Source organism: Tauraco erythrolophus, chromosome 1, assembly GCF_009769465.1.
Source record: "Tauraco erythrolophus isolate bTauEry1 chromosome 1, bTauEry1.pri, whole genome shotgun sequence".
Lineage (NCBI taxonomy): Eukaryota > Metazoa > Chordata > Aves > Musophagiformes > Musophagidae > Tauraco > Tauraco erythrolophus.
In genome coordinates this window covers 126001876-126024000 of record NC_141465.1, presented here as the reverse complement: position 1 = coordinate 126024000, position 22125 = coordinate 126001876, and the positions used below count along the sequence as shown (strand labels likewise).

Genomic DNA, 22125 nt, shown 5'->3' with positions numbered 1-22125 from the left:
GCAAAGCGATTCCGTTGTTAGTGTCCTCCATATGCAAAAAGGCCACGTAATTAAGTTCCGTGGAGCGCAGAGCCCAACAGCATTGCAAACGCTAGTTGCGGAGCCACAAATTGCAGCGCGCATTTGAGAATTATCAGCCGTTGTATTTGCTGACATAGATGTTAGCAGCTGACTCTCATTTAAAATAGAAAAAAAAAAAAAGTAATAACTCTTCATTTTTTACCTTAAGAAAGAAAATAGCAGCTTTTTTTCCTTTTTCGTAGGGGGAAACGTTCAAAAATATTACATGCAAAGCTCCTTTTCCCAATCTGAGGGCGTTCAGTAGCATTAGGATCTCTTGAGCAATATTTTCTATTATATTATCCTCCTATTAAAGTTTTAGGAGAATAATGCTCTTTTCCTAAGCAGCGAGTATTTGACATAATGATAGGATTTGTTTTAATAAATAAATCCTCTATTCTGAATTTTACAGAGCAGATTTCATATACTGTTAACATCCTTTTTCTTTCAAAAACCCTACTGTGCTTTACAAGGAAATTAAGAGAGAGAAAAAGAAAGCTTGGATTTATAGCTAACTTTAAAAGAAAACAGTCAAGCAAAGGTTACCCGACATTACAACATGAAAGAGTTGCTGGCTACATGCCAGAAATCAAAGAGGCCATGTCTAATTTACATATAATTTGCATAAATTGATCATCTAAAACACAAAGCTCGATAATAGTGTTCCTGTTGTGAGATCTTCCTTTCAACAGAAATGCCTCCTGCCCTGTTCACCAGTAATAAAAAGCTGCCTCTGGTTACCTTCCACTTCATCCTGCGGTTATGGCAATAGGGTAATATTATGGCCCCGTTTGGGAAATTGTGCTTTTTGTGCACTGGGAGTGTGTCCACACTGCTGCTGTCAGGATTCTACAGATAAATCCGCAGGAACTTCAAAGCACCTGGCTCAGGGACATGGACTGCACAGAGCTCAGGACTAATGGCCAGGGCATTGGCCTGAATGGAGAGTCGGCTCAGGGCTGGTTGACCCATGCTGGCTCTTTCTATCTCTGCATATTGAACGGGAAGACAAAAAATGGGCATCTTAGCCTGTAGGAGAAAGCATAGGTAACTCAGGTGCTCCAGGACATCACTGGGAGTACAGAGAAACCTCTCTGCTTTCAAAATCCAGTATTTCAAAATCCAGCGACCATGGCATGAACTTCTGCTTGCACCCGTGTGTTCCCATGAGTCCAGATCAAGTCCCACGGCAACAGTGTATGCCCAGCGTTGACGGTGGCTAAAGAGAGGGTACTGTACGCTCAGGGACCCTGCAGGAAGATCTCATGTATGCTTAAAGAGGGCTGGGGAAGGGGGAAGAGCGTTCACCCGGTCTGACAGCTCAAGAGACTCCTAGCAGAGACACTTCTGCTATATATGGCTTTAGGACAATTTTCTTGGAGACACTGGAAACCACAGCCCTGAAATATAGGCCACATTCTTCCAGACTTTTCAGTCCCTACCCATAAGTATGGGTCAGTAAAGTTATTTTTAAAGAAACTTGTTAGCATTTTGAAGCCTGACAAACAGCGTGACTTTCAGAAACAGCTTGGCTCTTTGGACTGAAATTTCCCAAGAAGATTCAACCAAGTGTTTAAAGTGGGGTTGAGCTATAAGCTGCTGAATATGAGGTCTTAAAATGGGAAATGTCACACAACCTTAATAATAGAATGGCATTACCAGATCCGCCAATAGCAAATGTATGTCTATCTGCATGAATAATCACAGCAATAGAAAGCTCTACTGTAATCAAATCCGAACACCACGCCAAACTTTTCTAACCACAGAGAGAAACCTGGTGCTTGTAAAGCCTGTAATTATAAGTATAGTTACTTTCTTTTAATTTGATCAGTCCTATATACATCTGGCTTTGATTGAAGTAAATGGCTTATATGAGTAGGCAATTTTATTTGAACATGAAGCATTCGAGCAGAAATATCTCCTGAGTCAAGGACTGTGGGCAGAGTGTGAGGACAGAAAGTCATTGCTTTCCCCTCATTTTTTCTTTTCTTTTTTTATTTTTTTTAGGCAAGGAAAAATGCAGCCTATCATTTAGATAGTGGTTTTAATACATGTTTTAGAGCATGTTGGCAACATTAACACACAGATGTTTTTGAGGATTAGGTAGTTAATAAGAATGACATCAGGGAAAAATGAGTATGTTAATACCGTAGTCATGAACTGACCTGGTCTTACTTATGTTCTTGATCTTGCTTTTTCTCACACGCAAACAAACCAACGTGCCATAATGTGAGCATACCAAATGCACATCAGTTAATTTTTTAGAAGCTTTTTAGAATTTGGGGGGGGGTTCTCTTTTTTATAGCTATACTTTTAGACATCTGGATTTAAATTCCCAGTTTCAAAGCACATACACACCAATCCTTTCATAGCAAGCACTAGTTTAACAAAGAGGTTCATTTTCGGACCAGCTAGTGGCAAGAGGCAATCATCTGTTTGAAGACAGATAAGTTAAATCTGAAGTGGCAGGAATATGTATGGCTGAAGGTGCGTGAAGCTGGCTTGGTATGTCCATAAACCAGATAATATTAAAATACAAATTCTGGGAGAGGTCCTCTTTACCTTCAGTTCTTCCCATTGATGAACTTGCCATACAACGCTATGTGAGCAGGGCCAAGGGCAGGCCTGTTTCTGGACATCAAGTTTGTCGGGTCTAGGTGCACAGAAGGGAAAGAAACTACATGGGGAGATCAAATGCAAAAGCCAAAGCATGTAACATAAACAGCTCCAGCCAGCTCCTCTTGCATGTGATAGATAGAAACAGGAGCATACACATGTTCAAAAAAAGAATTGGCAGCAGTTCGGAGCATCCTCTTTAATAAAGCCAAGTAAACCTGAGGATAGACAGACATTCAGATGCTCAGGCTGGCAATGCTACCAACGGAGACATTCGCTGCATTACGGCATCCCATCTGCCCATGGCACCGTGCCTGCCTTTTGCCAATGTCTCTGCTTATTAAGTGCCAAGCAAACATAGGTACAGGCAGGAAGCCTGTGTAGTGTCCTCGCTTACAGCATGTTGCTCTTGGGTAAGGTCTGGGCTGAAAAATCCCTTCTCCTCTGGGCAGGGACATGCCAACAAGGCCGTAAGAGAAGCTGTTTGAGTCAAAGCAAGAAGGCGAGACTCAGCTACATAGAGGGGACTCAGATTAGTGGACGAGCATGAGAGAAGCCTGATAAAACAAACAGAAAGCCCAAGACTGTGTGTAAGCAGGAGAGGGCCATGTCTACATAATGGTTTAGATCACAAATGAACTTTGATATGAATCTTCTGATCATCCCCTCTCACTGTGCTTTGGTTCCTGCCGTGGAGAGGTGAGATCTTGGAGGGAAGGACCAGGCGTCCCGCTGGATGGTGCTGAGCGAGAAGATGTGCACCAGTAGTGCAGCTAACATGATCCTAACACCCTGAAGTGTGTGCACTGAGGGTGCTGGGTCCTCAGCACCGACTGTTTTACTCCACAGACCCACTGTCATTGCTCTGCAGGGCTTGCCAATGTACATCTAGCCTAAAAGGGCTAAATCATTGCTCATAGCTCTGCTGTTGCTCTTAGGTCAGCTGTTGGTACAGCCTGTTGTGGCACATGCTGAGGGTGTTGTGGCACATGCTGAGGGTGTTGTGGCCCCACCCGAGCAGCACTGCAGATGTGTTTACCAGAACTTTCTATGTTTTTCCACTGGTTCCCTCCAAAGAAATACAGTGGTGACATCACAGAATTTGCTGCCCTGGAGAATGCAGATCAACGTTTTCCAGCATCAGTGTGCAAAACGAAACATTCATATCTCTTGGAGGGAACCCAGATGGACTATATGATCTTAAATGTTGATGAGTTTCCGAGACTTCCAGTGTCTTCATTGTGAACAGAAGCAGGTTTTTTCATCCTCTGTGGAAAGAACAGAGCACTTAGCCTTTTCTTCAGCTGTTGTCCTTAGATATAGAATCATAGAATCATAGAATGCTTAGGGTTGGAAGGGACCTCAAAGATCATTTAGTTCCAGCCCCTCTGCCATGGGCAGGAAAACCCTCCACTACACCAGGTTGCTCAAAGCCTCATCCAACCTGGCCTTGAACACTTCCAGGGATGGGGCATCTACAACTTCTTTTCCAAATATGGAAAATTTGCTTATTATTCTTGTGCTAAACAGATGTGAAGAAATGCATGATACGTTACCTGGATATTAAAATATAATAAAAACTCTTTGTTAGGTGTAGGATGCACTCCTGACCAAAAGAGTTTTTGTTACGGTTACGTTTTGCCCATGGCCATGTGGCTACAATGTGCAGTAGTGGGCAAAATTGCAGCTGCTGTTGAGAGGTTTGGAGAAGCATAAAAGGTCTGGCAAGTCTGCTGGCTGAGTTGATATATGCTGTGTACTGAGCCATCTTATCAGCTCTTCACTTCCCTACTCCATGAATTTCAACATATGCTTTGCTGTGTTGGAGACCTCCTGAGTGAATGCTCTGCAGCTCTGAGCATGTGTGTCACGGAAAAGTGCTGTGTCTTTTGCCAGTGGCTCAGAGTCGGCAGGTGTATGGCAGTGCTTCCAATGGGAGGAAAAGTCAGTGATAAATATTGTAATTTAATACTGTCTTGTTTTATTGCCTCTTTTATTTCTAACTTTGATCCCTAGACTTAGAATCTGTGCTGAATACTTCAGTCTTCTAATATCTGACTGTGTTCCACCATCATTAAATCAAACTCAGTCAAAAATGTGGGCTTTCAGATGCACTCTTTACATTGTGGTCTTGTTCATACATTGCCCAATAGAGCTCTGACCTATCTGAAGCACTCAGTTTCATCTCCTCAGTATAAAATGTTAATTGAAGTTAGTGCATCTTTAATATAAACAATAAGCAACAATATTAATTAATAAATCCATGTTGCTGTTATACTTAGTGATGGAAGGATGATTTTTTTTACCAAATCAATATTTCCTAAGTTTTTCTGCAGTGGATAAATGTAACAGAATATGGTACAGACTGAGAACCCAGAACTTAATCAGCTGAAACAAACAGAATACGTGAAAAGAAAGTGATTCCAAGGCTTTGTCTTACAAATGATTGGCAACTAGTAACTTAGGTGCCAAAAGTTGTTTTTTAAAATCACTTTAAAGTTATGTAGGTTTAAAATATCAGTTAGCAAATAGAACACATCTATTCTGCTATTATATAAGGCAACAGATTTGTTTATGAATAAAATGTTTCGTATTTGAATTGAACATTTTCATTTCACTTAAACTCATTGAGACCATAAAAATATATAAAACATTACTGCAGATTTTTCAACTATAGATGTCACTGTTCAGTCATAAAATGAAGCACTGAAACAGCCTTATTTATTCATACTGTGATTTCTACCTACAGTGTTTCTAGATCAGCTACTTTGCCAATTAACAAAAGATCTTTCACAGAGATGGCATCAAAATGCAATGCCTGGTGCAGACACAGTTTTGTGTTTCTTCAGTCCCAGATCTCTACAGGTCCAGAAAGTTGTTTAGACTGTCGGAGTGAGATATGTATAAAACACCAAAAAATAATCTTGTCTTGCTGATGCTGACCAGATATGATTCTAGAAATCCCCAAAGTTGAATCATTTCTCTTCTTAACTTTGCAACCTTGAAAACAGCAGTGCTTCTATCTCCCTTTTTGTAGCAGGACAATGAAACAGTGTGATATTTGAGTATCTGTTTCATTTATCTTCAATTAAATTGCATTGGACTGTTGACTGAAAATGCCAGCAAGTCTGATTCCAAGTTTGTTCTAAAGCCTGTCCTCGTGAAAGAATTCAATTAGAATAACTGAACAAGATGAATTGAAACGGATAGGGCATAAAAGATGTGGGAGTCTTGATGCAGAATTGCTTTTGCCTCATGTCTCTGCTGAGCTTTTCCATGTTGTTTCCATGAAATTATTTTCCTTGTAACTGTGCTAGAAATTCCTGCTTTGTTTCCTAGAACAGTGGCTTTAAAAATAAGTTATTTTTTTCAGATGTATAGATATAGGAAGTTTTTTAAAATATGTTTGAAAAGCTAACCACTGAAGGATGATATTTCAGCTACATCAGCGTGATCTCTAATAATTTTGACACTGAATTGAGTTACATTCAACCATTTCAGCTCTAACTCCAGCAGTATTAATGTCAGGAAAGTTCTTTGTTCCACTTGCTTAATATGCTGTGTTCAGTAAGTATGAGAACCCCGTAAGTGGAGCTTGAACTTTGCCTACCCATCTGTTTGGGATATTTGGATTGTGTAAGTAGTTTTCGTCATGGTTTAACCCCACCTGGCAACTAAGCCCGACACAGCCACTCACTGACTCCCCCCTGGTAGGATGGAGGAGAGAACTGGAACAGTGAAAGTGAGAAAACTTATGGGTTGAGACAAAAACCGTTTAATAGGGAAAGCAAAAGCTGTGTGCACAAGCAAAGCAAAATGAGGAATTCATTCACTACTTCCCATCAGCAGGCAGGTGTTCAGCCATCTCCAGGAAGGCAGGGCTCCATCACGTGTAACGGTTACTTGAGAAGATAAACACTATCACTCTGAACGTCCCTCACTCCCTCTTCTTCCTCCAGCTTTATATGCTGAGCATGACGGCATACGATATGGAATATCCCTTTGGTCAGTTGGGGTCAGCTGTCCCAGTTGTCTCCTCTCCCCACTTTTTGTGCACCCCCAGCCTACTCACTGGTGGGGTGAATAAGGAGCAGAAAGGGCCCTGACTCTGTGTGAGCACTGCTCAGCAGTAATGGCAACATCCCTGTGTTATCAACACTGTTTCCCACACAAATCCAAAACACAGCCCCATACTAGGTACTGTGAAGAAAATTAACTCTACCCCAGCCAAAACCTGCAGGTTTTTTGTACAAAAATCATCCAAAGTATTTTACAGATGTCCAGGAAAATTTTGCTCGTTCAACAACTCTAATCTAGGAGTCTTTCCGTCACAGGGACTGCCTTAGCCATCTCCTGGCTTTCACCATCTACATGTTCCTTTCTCTTTTTGAGTGAAAAAGCACTCAGATTTCAATATCCAGTTCACAACTGAAAGAGGTGCACTGTCTCACTGGATTTCTTTGTGACCTTAAATAAAATTTTTTATTAATGGCATTGTGCCATATGAAGTCACAGGAGAGAAAAAAAAGAAATTTTCCATTTGATACCTGGCAGAGTGAACTGGTAGATTTAAGAACTGTTTTCTACTCTGATGTTGTTCATCTTGCACGCCAGTGTTTGAGGGTTGATGTGCTAGGAAGGTCTTTTGGTCTGCTGTCTCAGTGGAGGTAGGAGATGGAGATCCATGCAGCAGCAAAGACACAAGGGTTATTGATATGTTAGAAACCACGGAAGCATCTGAGAATGGTCATGTAGGAATTAGGGCTTCTCCCCCAAAAAGGTGATGGGATCAACAGCCCAACTGAAGTGCATCTACACCAATGCACACAACATGGGCAACAAACAGGAGGAGCTGGAAGCCATTGTGCAGCAGGAAAACTATGATATAGCTGCCATCACGGAAACGTGGTGGGATGACTTGCACACTGGAGTGCTGCAATGGATGGCAATAAACTTTTCAGAAGGGATAGGCAAGGAAGGAGAGGCAGTGGGGTAGCCCTGAGTGTTAGGGAGTGTTTGGACTTTCTAGAGCTTAATGATGCTGATGATAGAGTTGAGTGTTTGTGGGTAAGAATCAGGGGGAAAGCCAACAAGGCAGATATCATGGTGAGAGTCTGTTATAGACCACCCAACCAGGATGAAGAGGCAGATGATATATTCTATAAGGAGCTGGGAGAAGTCTTGCAATCGCTAGGCCTTGTTCTCATGGGGGACTTCTACTTACCAGATGTCTGATGGAAATATGATACAGCAGAGAGAAAACAGTCTAGGAGGTTCCTGGAGTGTGTGGAAGATAACTTCCTGACACAGCTGGTGTGTGAGCCAACTAGGGAGGGTGCCCTGCTGGACCTGTTGTTTATGAACAGAGAAGGGCTTGGGGGTGATGTGATGGTCAGAGGCCATCTTGGGCATAGTGATCACGGAATGACAGTTTTTGATTCTTAGAGAGGTAAGGAGTGGGGTCAGCAGAACTGGTACCTTGGACTTCCAGAGGGCAGAATTTAGACTGTTTAGGAGCCTGGTTGACAGAGTCTCTTGGAAGGCAGTCCTAAAGGGCAAAAGAGTCCAGGAAGGCTGGATATTCTTCAAGAAGGAAATCCTAAAGGCACAGGAGCAGATCATCCCCATGTACTGAAAGACAAGACAGCAGAGAAGATGACCAACCTGGCTGAACTTTGGCTTTGTCTGGAACTCAGGATACAACAGAGAGTTCATGATCTCTGGAAGAAGGGGTAGGCCTCTCAGGAGGACTACAAGGATGTCGTGAGGGAGAAAATTAGAAGGGCCAAAGCTCAACTAGAATTTGATCTGGCTACTGCCGTAAAAGACAATAAAAAATATTTCTATAAATACATTAGCAACAAAAGGAGGGCTAAGGAGAATCTCCATCCTTTATTGAATATGAGGGGAAACACAGTGACAAAGGCTGAGGAAAAGGCTGACGTACTTCATGCCTTCTTTGCCTCAGTCTCTTGTAGTAAGACCAGTTGTTCCCTGAGCATGAAGACAGGGACAGAGAGCAGAATGAAGCCCCCGTAATCCAAGGGGAAATGGTTACTGACTTGCTACACCACTTAGACACACACAAGTCTATGAGACCAGATGGGATTCACCTAAGGGTACCGAGGGAGCTGGCGGAAGTGCTCACCAAGCCGCTTGCCGTCATTTATCAGCAGTCCTGGCTAACTGGGAAGGTCCCAGTTGACTGGAAGTTGGCATGATCTTCAGGGTCTTTTCCAACCTAAATGATTCTATGATTCCTCTGTTGGCAAGAAACATGGAAGTAGGACTTTGATCCCCGACAGGGTTCCCCTCCACCTGAGTCGAGTTATACCTGATGTTTTGCAGCCAGTGATTAATCAGTCTTTTAATAGCACACACTGCACATAATCAGCTCTGATTAGGGCCGACATTGCCCAGGTCAGATGATATTATGAAGTTTATAGTTCATGCCTGGATGATGCGCTTTATGAAAGTGTTAATTAGCTCTTTCAAGTGTTTTATTATTGTCACATCCCTACTGTGTCGTCCTTGTAAATGGCAGATGTGGAAAAGCCTCAGCTCATGTATTTGTTCTTCAGTGAAGCCCCAACTGAAGTGTGGGCTGCTGCTATCAGCAATATGGTCTGTATTTTCAAAAATGTTGAGAGATGCATCCTTGATCTAGAATATTTCTTGTGACTAAATTTGTATGTGGATGACATTTATTCTCATCTGAATCATGATGATCAGGATGGTCTGGGCTGCAGGTACTTTGGTTACTTTGGTCCCTGGCTGTAGACATGAGCTCCAATTGTCCAGACATCCCAAATAAACAAACTCTCGACTGGCATTAGTGTGGACCACACAGACATACCGGAATGAGTATAAACAACCCTTTTCCCTGATAGTACAGTGGTTTTTGTTTTTTGGAGTGAAGTAGCCAAATGGATCCCCTTACTTCTAGATAGAAACTGTGGTAGAGTTCTAATTTGTTTCTCTGTGTCCCTCACCTCCCAGGCTACCAGTGCAATTGCCTCTCCCAGTTTACAGGAAGGAATTGTGAGTCAGAGATCACAGCCTGCTTCCCAAATCCCTGCCGGAACGGAGGCTCGTGCGATCCCATCGGCAACGCTTTCATCTGCAACTGCAAAAACGGCCTGACAGGAGTAACGTAAGTGACCCTGTCCAGGTGGGCAATGGGAGCTTTTCAATTCAGTGATGGTGGGCTTTTTGATCAGGCATTTTGTACCCAAAAGCTATGATTCATCTAGCAAAAAATAACCCAAAACTTAGTGCTTATTTCAAATCTAAGGTAATGACAGCTGAGAAATCCATGAGGCTTGCATGTTCAGAAATGCTTTTCTGAACTTGGCATCCTAAATTATTATTTCAGGATGTTATATCCAGTCAGTTTTCGCTGAGATATGCACGCCTAAGAGGCTTTTTGAGCAATCCCATAAAGCCTGTGGAAGCTGCTATGCAATCTTTTTTTAAAAATTGATCAATTATTTAGTCGCCTTAGCCCTGACATAAAAGCCTAATTTATTGCATTCCTTGTTTTAAATTCTCACCTTGATCATACATTTGGTGTAGAAACAGAAAATCCACTGACCTGCCCATCAACATGCTTTTTTCTCATCTAGTTTGTCTACTGTTTGTACTTTTCGTTCTGCCTTTTTTTTTGATCAGTTCTTCTTCTTTCCAGTTCTCTCTCTTTAAAGTTCTTGTTCTTTTTTATCCCCTGCTTCTCTAATATTTACTTATTTTGTCTCCAGCCCTTAATAATTTTACAGAGTCAGTATATCTTTCTCTTCTAAAAAAGTACTTTGATTTTTTTAATGATATTTTTTCTTAACTGTTTTCTCCTTGAATCCTCCTAATATTTTGTACTGAATCCCATGAGATGGTTCAAAAACAATATAAAAAGGCTGAGATTCTCTATTACATTCAGTGAGCCTCGTAAGGGTCAAGAAGCCTCTTCCTATGAGATGCTTTAAACTCTTATTTCCTTCTTGATGTTTCCATTTTATTGTCTTAAAAAGCCATGGAATAGCTGTAGAAAAAATTAAATATCAATACATAATATGATAATAATAAGATCGTTTGCCAAGCACCAACAAGGTTTTAACTGATACCACTTTGATAAGACAAGTCATCACGTACAAGCTGGGCTGTTTGCTAGGTGTTCTCCAAACTGAAAATTCTCCTTTTCTTCTTTTAAGGTGTGAGGAAGACATCAACGAGTGCGAAAGAGAAGAATGTGAAAATGGTGGCTCCTGTGTCAACATCTTTGGTTCATTTCTGTGTAACTGCACCCCTGGCTATGTGGGGCAATACTGTGGTCTTCGCCCCGTGGTGGTTCCCAATATACAAGCTGGGCATTCATACGTCGGCAAGGAGGAGCTGATAGGAATAGCTGTGGTCCTGTTTGTCATATTTGTGTTGATCGTCCTCTTTATCATTTTTCGCAAGAAAGTTTTCAGGAAGAACTATTCCCGCAACAACATCACACTCGTACAGGATCCGGCTACTGCTGCCCTGCTCAACAAGAGCAACGGCATCCAGTTCAAGAACATCAGGAACAGTGGAGACAGCAGAAATATCTACCAAGAGGTTGGGCCTCCGCAGGTCCCAGTGAGGCCGATGGCCTACACTCCGTGCTTCCAGAGTGACTCGAGGAATAACCTGGACAAGATAGTGGATGGGCTTGGAGTGGAGCACCAAGAGATGACAACATTTCACCCTGAGTCCCCTCGAATACTAACGGCCAGGCGGGGGGTAGTGGTGTGCAGCGTAGCTCCAAACCTGCCCGCTGTATCTCCTTGTCGCTCCGACTGCGATTCCATCAGGAAGAGCACATGGGATGCTGGGACAGAAAGTAAGTACCACTGCTTGCTGCTCTAACTCTTCCCTGCCATAGGTAAGGGTTGTCTTCAGGGTGCAGGTACAGTGGCACAGGTACTCTTAATGCTCCAACCTCGTACACTTAACAATTGTTACATTTCTCCAAGAAGTAATTTGCTTTCATTTTGAAAGGATGTAATTAACAGCAGGCATACAAGACCTCTACTGCCGTGTATTAAGTATGACTAAACACGTTTATGTTTCACTTGTTCAGAAAGCACATGTGAGCAAGTGCTCTGAGCGTTAGTTTTTCAAATGATACAGTGCAATTATCTTTCTATTGGAAAAAAATAATACGGGGCAGAATTCTCAAATATAAACTCTGCTAGGTTTGGGCACTTTGTCTCCCAAGGGAATTAAAAACTTTTAAACCTTCTGCAAGAAGCAATCCTATTTTGCAAGAGGGACAAATGAACTAATATTCTCTACTTCCAGTGCTTATGAAATGAAGCAGCAAATCATGCACTACTTATAGGGTCACCTTTTTAGTCCATTGCCTTCCCATCCGCATTCATTATCAGAGTGATCACAAAATTTCTGATCGCCACAATTACCCTAGATATGCTCTGATGGATTCTCACCTGGTAACACAGTGCCTCCTCCATTCCTGAAGAAGTTGCTGGATATACCACAAATTTCACGTATACTGTCACAGCAGGAAATACCAGTTTGCTGAGACGGGGTTATGGTCCTACGTTGTGTATCCTTACAAGTCAGAACATGTCATATGGACTGGGAAATATTTGCTTTAGTATATGGGTTTTTTTTAATGATGTTTTCTCTTTTTAGTAGTTTTTCCTAATGCATCTTCAACTCCATTGAAACAGAGCTTTAACTAAAACTGTCAAATAAAACTGCATGATCAAGAAACTTTCATAGTCCTATAGTTTTAGGCAATAGGATCTGAGGAATAGAGAGAGGATTCTGGCACTGCTTCATACCTGTGCCCTGTCCTGCACATTTTCATTTAAGACAGCACATTGGCTAAAGTCTTCTAGTGAAAAACAGGAATTAGTTTTCATTTCTTTGGGCTGTATTTCACAGTTATGTTGCGGTTGACCTTTTTAACCATTAAATATAGTTTTGCTGATTGAAAGCACCAGCATGCCAGCCCCAATACGTGCTCTGTTCTGTATGCTCCTGGGTGTTTCTGCTGCAGATGGTGCTGGTGTGTGTATGAATTTCTACACAGCATGAGGCTATGCCACGGAGATGGAACTCAGCTGTCAAGGAGTGGGAAGCAGAGCAGCTTTGTTACTGCAGCACTCACTCCGTCTACTACATATCCCGCTTCTTAGCAGGAGCAAATCAGCTGTTACCATATGAAGGTGCCCCACGCTGGGTAGAAATACCTGCAGCTAGCAGGTGGAGAGCTATACGTACGTGTTTGCAGCTATACGTATGTGTTTGCAGCACCTCAGCTTGTTCATTGGTAATTAGCTCAGGTATCTATCTCAGTGCTTGCTATGATGGAGTATAACTTTTTGTGTTCCTTATTATCATTCATATGATTTGTAGTTGATGCTCATGTGTGTTTAATAACATGAGAATTTGTATCATAGGCTGCAGTTACATTTCTAAACTGTAGAAGAGTTATCAAGACTGAACGTTCCTGATGAAAAGCAACGTATATTGAAGTATAATCTATTATATGTCAGTGGTGGAGCCATTAAAATCTGATACAAGAGCCACTGATATGAATAAAAAGATGCACAATAACTTTATTGAGCATTGAATGAGCCTTTAATGAGGCTCTCAAATTCAGAAATGGACAGTAAAGATAAATGTAACTGCAATCTTTTGTAGAAGATGTTTATACCACATTTTTAGTCATTTTCTTTGCTGCTGAGACTACATGGTATCTAAAAAGGCAATACTCAATACAGATGTTTCTTTCATGATTGCAGTGGTGTCAGCCACTTGAAAGATGCTTTGGGCTTCAAAGGCTTTGAAAGTCTAGGTTTTTTCAGCAGCTGCTTTCTTGACTAATAGATCATTTCCTCTGTCTGAAGGAAATAATTTTAATTATATAAATAATACAATTACTTATATTGTTGGCAGGATTTAAATGGCTCTGTGGTATAAATAGACAAATATGCATACCTAGAGAGTACCATTTTGCTTTGTTTTTGCTGTCAATGAAGGTAAAGGGGTTGATGACGCTGAAGAAGTGACCTGTTTTGCAGGAAGTAATAAAGGCAGCAACTCCGAAGTACAGTCCCTCAGCTCCTTCCAGTCTGATTCTGGTGATGATAATGGTAAGAAATGGTTTTCATATTTGTTATGCTGGGGACAAAGCTATTTAACTCTCATTCTAACATTAAAAACATTTAGGTGACATCTAGAAACCCTTTAATGATGCTAGAAGTCAGAGAGTTCAAACCCTCACTTTGTGTCCATTTCTTAAATTATAGGAACATAATTAAGATCTTGATGCCTGGGGCTGTTGTATCAGTACCAAGCTTTACAGTGAATTAGAAGTGCGATACAGCAGAGTCACGTTGCCAAGATATAAGTTGCAAATGAAACTGTATAATTTCTATAATTTTCACTCTTAGAAGAGGTTGGCTTTCATGTTTCATCAATCAAATTAAAGGGAATTTCTGTGCCGTTTGCCAGGTTTCATTCATGGTCCCCAAAAAAACTCTGCTGGTGCTCAGCAGCAGCAATGAGCGGATGAGCCAGTCACTGGTGGCTTGGCCTCTCCCTTAAAATCACAGCTCAGGGAACAATAGAGCACCATTAAATCCTTGCTCGGCACATGTTCATTGCCCGCTCTTATGTCCTACATCGTTATCTCGGTGGGTGACATGGGGACGCCCATACACAGCCTGAAAGGGGCCTACAAAGTCTGAGCAAACGTTTGTTCCTACAGCCCATGTGTGTTGAGCAGTGGGTCTGAGAAAAGGCAAGATGTTTCTGCCAAGGAGGGATGATGGATGTCAGGGAAACCTCATTCAGATACACAGAAAAAGATTAGCACAAAGAAATTGTACTTAGTTTCCTCAGCCACCAGTTAATGAACTGTCTGGAGACTCAGTTCCTCAGTCATGTCATGCAGCTCTTCCCTAGGTACTCCTAAGTGTTGGAAAAGGTACTTAAAGCAAAGTGCACTTGCAGTTCCTTTTGGTTCAGCTGTGGCTGAAACATGGGTATTTTTGTCAAGCTTCTCAGTGCTTTTCTGCGCTCACACCTCAGAAAAAAACTTCAGTGTTTTTAGAAGAATTAATAGAACTATTAATATTCTAATAATATGTATTTATATTATAATTATTATCAGAATAATTATTCAAGTAGTCATTTATTGTACATGATTACTTTTTATATCTCCCAAATTCTAATTAGGCTTTTCAACCATCTGATCCTGCCCCCGTTTAAATCAGTGACACAGTACCCACTGAGGCTCGATTGGACCTTCTGTGCTCGCTCATTTTTTGTGAAAGCTGCGTTTAAAATACAGCCTTTAGAGAGAACAATTCTAGTTCAGGGTCTAAACAAATCCATATCTTCGGGGAAAGCAAAGGAAGAAACTTAAATCATCTGAGTCGTTTGCAGAGGTCAATGCAAGACTGCACACTCTGGTTTTCTTGAAGCAGCAGGGAAGGTTTGCAGTGAAAGAGCCTAAAATATAGGCATTAAGGAAGCATATATGTGCTCATATACGTACATGTACATAAGGGCTAATGGATATCCCTCTTGAAGCCATAAATCCTTTTCCTTCTTGTCATTTTAATTCTTTGTGCTTCACATCCCTGCAAAGGTTAAAAGGTTGTCAGTGAAACAACAAATGCAATTCAGCATCCACAGTGCTTGGGGAGACAGGGCAGGCTGCTCCTTCTCAACACGCCTTCCTCCAGAGGCTCCAGGAGCACTGCTGCCAGGTGCCCGCGTGGCTAGCGGTGGGGGCAGGCTTGTGTCACGCTGCTGTACAAATGGCTGTGCCGACACAGTCTTCTGAAACTGGTTAATCGCTTCCAACTGGGGAAACCTCTCTTGCACCAGCAAAGCACTGAGTCGCATCCCGCTGAAGGTGCGAACAGCCCTACGCGGTTCAGTTTGTGTCAGGTGCAGGCAGCCTCCGCTCACCCTCTCCACGGTGCCTGGAGCCTTCTTTTGCTGGGTCAAATAGGGGTTGCCTCACTATGCAAACTCTTTTTGGGTGTGATTTTGAGCCTACTTCTATTTATCCACCTTATTTGTACTGCATTTAAATTGCTCGGCATCCGTAGTGTTGCTGAGAGTAGTTAGCAGTATTTTTGTGATCAAAACAAAAAATTTTTGTTAGCCACAAATTTAAAGTTCCCCACTCTTAGCAATAATGTTTTGACACCTCACTTGAAAGGCAAGTTACGATTTTCCGTGGTAAGCTATTTCAAATGGGGAGATGTAGCAAAAATTTATTTTTAGGTTACCGTTTCACCACAGGCCAATGGTTGGTTGTGCTGGGAAGGAAGTCCAAGGAACTGCTGTTGACACCAGTTTTTACCCCACGAGCAATGATGGATTTGGGTGTTCTCTTGCACTCATCTGCCTGGGAAACTCAGAAGTTTCCCTCCTTTCCATGAACATGGGTCTGCTCAGTTCCCAGTAGACCCAGCCCTTGGTTCCAATGAAGACTATGCTGGCCCTGATTTTTGACCTTCTATTTTTCATTCTCAGTTGTTCTCCTCTTAGAGTTTAAAACTGCCCTCCACCTCTTTTCCCAGCCACACAGCAGCTAGTTACATGGAGTCACTTATTTTTCCATAATGTTCATTATGCATTAGCCAATGCAAGTCTCAACTCATACAATTACCAATGCTATTGATGGCATAAACATGCTCAACATAGACATAGAATATGATTTCTTTGTTTATCAAGGCTCTTTTTGCCAAGCCTTCACAAGGACTGAGGAAATGGGATGAGATCCTTGATCCCATGCCCAAAATTTAACAAAGACATCAAAATATTCAACATGTATTTGAATGGCACAATTACTGTTACACATGTTTCTTATGACCTCTAAGTCTATTGGCTGTGTGAAACAAAAAAAAAAAATGTCTTGCCCAACATTTCCGATCTCCTTCTTAGCCTGCTCCAAAGTGATTGGTGTTCTCATCATTAAAGACAAAGGACAAGGGACGCATCCAGTACTCACTGAAGGAGAACTTTCCCTCTGGTTTTAGTGGGGTTTATTTCAGGCCCTCAAAGGTGGGGGTGTTTGTGGGTCCAAAATGCAGATTATCTGGAGTACCACACATTGTAGGCTTGTTTGACTCTACGTTAAACAATTGCACTGTCTATATTAATTATAGACCTCTATAATATAGGGAAAATTATGTTTTAGTAAAACACCTGCAGAGAACACACAAAGCATTTGTGAATATACTCTGTCCAACACAGATCAAAATTTGAACCAAATCTACTTGGATGCGTCCTCCTAATTGTAGCAGTCCTGCATAATGTCCCAGAGGTATTACATGGCACAGCACAAACGATAAATAAGTAAAACATTCCTCTTAGGAAATAGATTGAGCTTAGCACCGTTTCAGATGGTGTGATGGTCTAAAAGATAATGATCCCTTGGAGCACATGGCTCTGTCTCAGGAGACCTTTAAGCAAGAATGAATTAGGAATTATTGTCAGGTAGACAAGATACTGCTTTGGTTAATTGAATCAGTTGGCCAGTCTGCTTGAATTTATGAGGTGATACACATCATCCCATATGCCTTTCTGGAAATGCTGGTTTGGAATTTATTACTACTCTGAAAATGTATGGAATTCTCTGAAATGAAATGTCCTGCAATCCACTGCATAAATCATGCATTGGTTGGCAGCCTTTTTTTTTTTTTTTTCAATGTCAGTTCTGTCTGTTTGAGAGAATTTATTGTGGTAACATATCATGTGTGTTTTAAATACTAACCTGAAGCTGTCCTTCCCCTCCCTTTATTTTCTGCCTTCCCTCCCCTGCAAGCTTCCATAGTGACTGTCATACAGCTTGTCAACAATGTAGTTGACACTATAGAAAATGAAGGTATTTAAATTTTTTTCTTTCTTGTTATGCAACAATGCTTCCTGTTTTCATTGTGAAACATTCCAGCAGAACCTCACTAATCTACACTGACCGGCAAACCTGTGGCAGGGATGGCGATTTGCAAATCAGCATGTTCACCAGCAAACACAAGAACACTAGTGATATGTCCCATCCCTGGAAGTGTTCAAGGCCAGGTTGGATGAGGCTTTGAGCAACCTGATCTAGTGGAAGGTGCCCCTGCCCATGGCAGAGAGGTTGGAACTAGATGAACTTCAAAGGCCCTTCCAACCCAAACCATTCTATGATTCTGTGATTCTGTCATTTTATGATATGCCACAAAATACGTGTGGGTAATTGGAAGTGGTAGAAAAGGTGTCAAGGTCTTCATCCTCTTCTGTTCAAGTCAATGTTTTTGCTTGCTTATTCCCATTGCCTTCAGAGAAAACAGGATTAGGTTGATAATGGAGCCAAGTCATTTAGATTATCCTGGCTGCAGAGACTGGGGAACATGTAAAGACACAGGAAGGCTGTAAAATATCCCAGGCTGCAGTAAGGCTGGGCTATGCACTCCAACAGGACCACATGGAAAGGAGCAAAGTGGTGGTAGGCAGGCGGCTGGTTTCTCCCAGGTAACACAATGTCAGAAGACGTGTAGACACAATTCCATAGATGCCACGCAGCAAGACAGTCTGCCTGCCACTGCCTTTCCCCTGGGGTTGATGTGCCCATTGAATAGAGCATGGCAGTCGGATCCAAGGACCCAACACTCAGCTCTACCACAGACTTCCTGGGTAGCCTCAGGCACATCATGTTACAAGTGAATTGGTTTCCCTATGTGTAAAACAGGAATATCTCTTCTGTAAAGCACTGAGGAAATGTGATGTATAAACATTACTTTTATTTATTTATACAACATTTATCTTATCCTTGGGAAAATGTCAACTCAACATCAACTCAAGTTATCCACAACTTCAAAATTTCATCTGTCTTTATCAAATTTACTTTAGATTTTGCAGACTTCAGCCAATCCAGTCTGCATAATGCTTAAAGGTGATCTAGTAATTTCTTTTATGAAACAACTGATTTTTTTTTTGTTGATCTAGTGTCATGATGGTTTTGATAAGCTTTTTCACTCCTAGCTGGTGATGGCACTTGAGTATTTGTCTATAGAGTATTTACTGATTTCCTGAAATGTAAGAGTGCCATTTTTATAAAAAAATAAAATTAATTAGACAAGGTTAACTAAAAAAGAAATTCCCACTCAAACATAAGAAAAAAATGTTGAAAATAAAGCACAGACACTGTGAATGGCCTTGCCTTCCTAAAGGAAAGCTTAAGCAAACACATTGGCTCCCCATCATGCTTTACAGGTCAGAAAAAGCAAGTCTGGCAGCTGTTTCAAGACACTGAATGCTTTGCAAATGCTTTGCTCACTTCCCGGTTCCTTATATGAGACTTATGAAGCTTGGATGCTCTGCAGAAGAGTTGGTGAAAACGATGAATCATGAGTTGCACCGCAGCTCCTGGTGCATGACGGGCAGAATCGCTGCCGCAGAGCCGCGGGAGGATGGGGCTCCTTCCCCAGGGAGCTGCCTGGGTTGTGCGAGTCAGCAAATTAGTGAGGTTCTCCTGGATCCTGAAACCACACAGCTCGGAGGAACCTGACGCATCTTGGGTGCAATGTCATTACACTGACCGAAAGACAGCAAAATCCACTTTACCAAAGAGAGCGAAGTGAAGAAGAAGAGTGGTTAGGGCCGGTTCAGACACTGCTGCTAAACCTGCAGTAGCCTTAACCCTCCTCAACCCAGGCTCACACAGAGCAGGTAGAAAGCTACTCTCTGGCTACTGAGCTAACGAACAAATCAGCATCACCACATGCGCCATGTGACAAGCATGGGCAAGAGTGATGTTAATAGATGGAGACCTAGAGAATAGTCCTCTCTGTCCTCGTCTGTGGCTGAGCCCCAGAGGTTAAGTGCTGTAATGCCATGAAGGTCTATTTGTCTGACCAGACCTCCTCCAGCAGTGCAGTCCAGAGACCTTGCCCAGTGACTTCTTGCATGAAGCCCAGTAACACGTGACTGAACAAGAGCATCTCATCTAGAAAATGCTGCAGCTTATTCCCCGCTCTTGTCTCACATAAAACCTCTCTCCTTGCTCTCTCCCCCACCCCTGCACCCTCTCCATACTGGAATGCCTCCCTCCCCACCGGCTAGCATGGCAGTGCAGGTGGGAGGTGGGTGTGGGGTTGTGAGGCATTGTAGCTGACGGCCCCATTAAATGGCTTTGTATTCTATTCTATTCAGGTTCTTATACCGTGCCCATCACCATGGTATCTGAGCCCAGGTGGGCCCAGATTTGTTTGAACCGGCCCTGAGAATGGTAGATTCTTATTTTTCTGTTTCAAAGTGAACAAGTGAGAGAGAAATGTACTTTGCAATTATAAACCGTAGATATGGTAGATAGCCCTTTTTGTATTAAGAATTCCAGCTCTAATGTAATTCCATATCTGTTCAGTGAGGGTAAATAATGAAGATATGATAGAAAAGGAATATAATATACATGACATAATAATTTCTTTATGTATGTCTGCATTAGACTGGGCAAGCTTATCTCATATGCTAAAATAAAGAACAATTGAAAATCCTATGAAAACGACATCGAGGCAGCTGTACTTTAGAAATATGCATGCAGAGTTTTGTGTTTTCACATGTAAAACTGCTGGTAACAAGCTCCGAGTTACCAGTTTTTACTTTTCACTTTGTATCTGACAGTGTCTGTTATGGATCAAGGACAGAACTACAACAGAGGTGATTTTTCTGAGACACTTTCTGCCTGTTGGACTGGGCTAGGGTGGGCTGGGCACTGACTTGATCTGTTTTTTTCTTGAACTGCTTCACGTGTCCTCTTTTGGTTGAATTCTGTTGGGTTCAAATGCTGCATGAGAATAGCCAGCTGCTTTTTTTTTTGTTTCAGGATTCAATTTTCAGTCGATCAGATTATTTGCTTGCACACTTTCTTTCTTGAAATGAAGTCATTAGAGTGGAAGGGGAGACTAGATGTGATACCATAAGCATGCCGATTGCATTTATAGGGTTTTTTTCAATTAACTGTGAAAAGAATTAATTCCGAGATTTGTGTCATTTTGATTTCTTGGACTCACGGTTCCTAATACAACCCAGTAGCATCCTAAAAAGTGAAATACCTGAGAGCAGCCATGTTTTGTTTCTTTGCTTGTTTGCATTGGCATCATGTGATACAGTTTATCCTCCTCCCCTGCCCCTCCGGTCAGAGCATGGCTGACCTGTGTCGATGGCGGGTGGCGCATGCTGTGATTTGAACGCGCTGTTCATGTGAGTGCATGCGAGACACTTGGTTTTCGTTAACAACCCCATCCTAACGGAGCGCTGTGCTTCTGTTTCCCGCTGCAGCGTATCATTGGGATACTTCTGACTGGATGCCAAGTGCTCGCTTGTCCGACATTGAGGAGGTGCCCAACTTTGAGACAGCAGATGGAGGCTCAGCTCATCACGGCAGTACCAGAGAGCTGGAAACAGATTACTATCTTGGTGGCTACGACATCGACAGCGACTACCCTCCCCCTCACGAAGAGGAGTTTTTAAGCCAGGACCAGTTACCGCCACCTCTTCCAGAGGATTATCCGGACCAATATGAAACCCTCCCGCCCTCGCAGCCGGTCTCCATGGCAAGTACGCTCAGCCCCGACTGCAGGCGACGGCCGCACTTCCACCCTAGCCAATACCTCCCTCCTCACCAGTTCCCCAATGAGACGGACACCGCAGGGTCTCAGACTGGGAACGAATTTAGTACTTTTGCTGTTGGCCCAAGCCAGAACACAGAAAACGTTAGTGCAGGTAAGGTGCCCTTATCCTTGCACAACTCTCTAGATGCCTCCTCCTCTGATGTCTCAGCCAGCTGTGGCTTTGACGACTCCGAAGTAGCCATGAGTGACTATGAAAGCGTGGAGGAACTCAACCTAGAAAATGTTCACATTCCATTTGTGGAGACCCAGCATCAGACGCAAGTGTAAAGGAAGCTCCCTTCTTCTTCTTCCTCCTCCTCTTCTTTTTTTTGTCATTTGGTCCAATTAATCGTATAAATATTGAGAAGAAATTTTGCTGAAGGTGTATCTATATATATTGGGCAAGGCAAAACTACAGTATAACCCGTTATTAACTTGTTCAGAAATGATACTGTATGTGCAGTCACGAAGAGACCAATTGTGTTAAGTATTATACATTGCAAAATTGTTACAGACAATCTGGAGAATGTGTACCTTCTATTTATTACTAAGAGTAAAACTCAGCTTTTGAGGCAGGGGGAAACAATAATTGCTAAATAATTTCTTTCTCTCCCCCAAGTTCGATTTTTTTTTTTTTTTTGTATCGTATTATTAAAAGTGTTACAGTGTTATGATCTCCCCACAGTATTAAGGAACTGGTATGGATCATTCCAAGATGCACTGTTGCATGAAATTTTATGTCAGCAAAAGAGTGAAAGCAATTGATCGTTGAGGCTGCTGTGTA

The 22125-nt window shown here is 42.1% G+C and overlaps 1 protein-coding gene across 2 annotated transcripts in view; it reads left to right on the top strand.

Moving 5' to 3' along the window:
• FAT3 (FAT atypical cadherin 3) overlaps positions 1 to 21629 on the top strand; it is a 335564-nt gene extending 313935 nt beyond the window's left edge. Inside the window, exons 22-27 of one of the 2 annotated variants that reach the window (XM_086614212.1) lie at positions 9676 to 9829; positions 10881 to 11536; positions 13707 to 13820; positions 17516 to 17575; positions 20353 to 20388; positions 21010 to 21629. In XM_086614212.1, coding sequence (XP_086470338.1) covers positions 9676 to 9829; positions 10881 to 11536; positions 13707 to 13820; positions 17516 to 17575; positions 20353 to 20388; positions 21010 to 21629 — 1640 coding nt within the window. The remainder of the gene's footprint in view (positions 1 to 9675; positions 9830 to 10880; positions 11537 to 13706; positions 13821 to 17515; positions 17576 to 20352; positions 20389 to 21009) is intronic. The other variant, XM_086614215.1, reaches the window with a different exon arrangement.
• Positions 21630 to 22125: the final 496 nt, after the last annotated feature.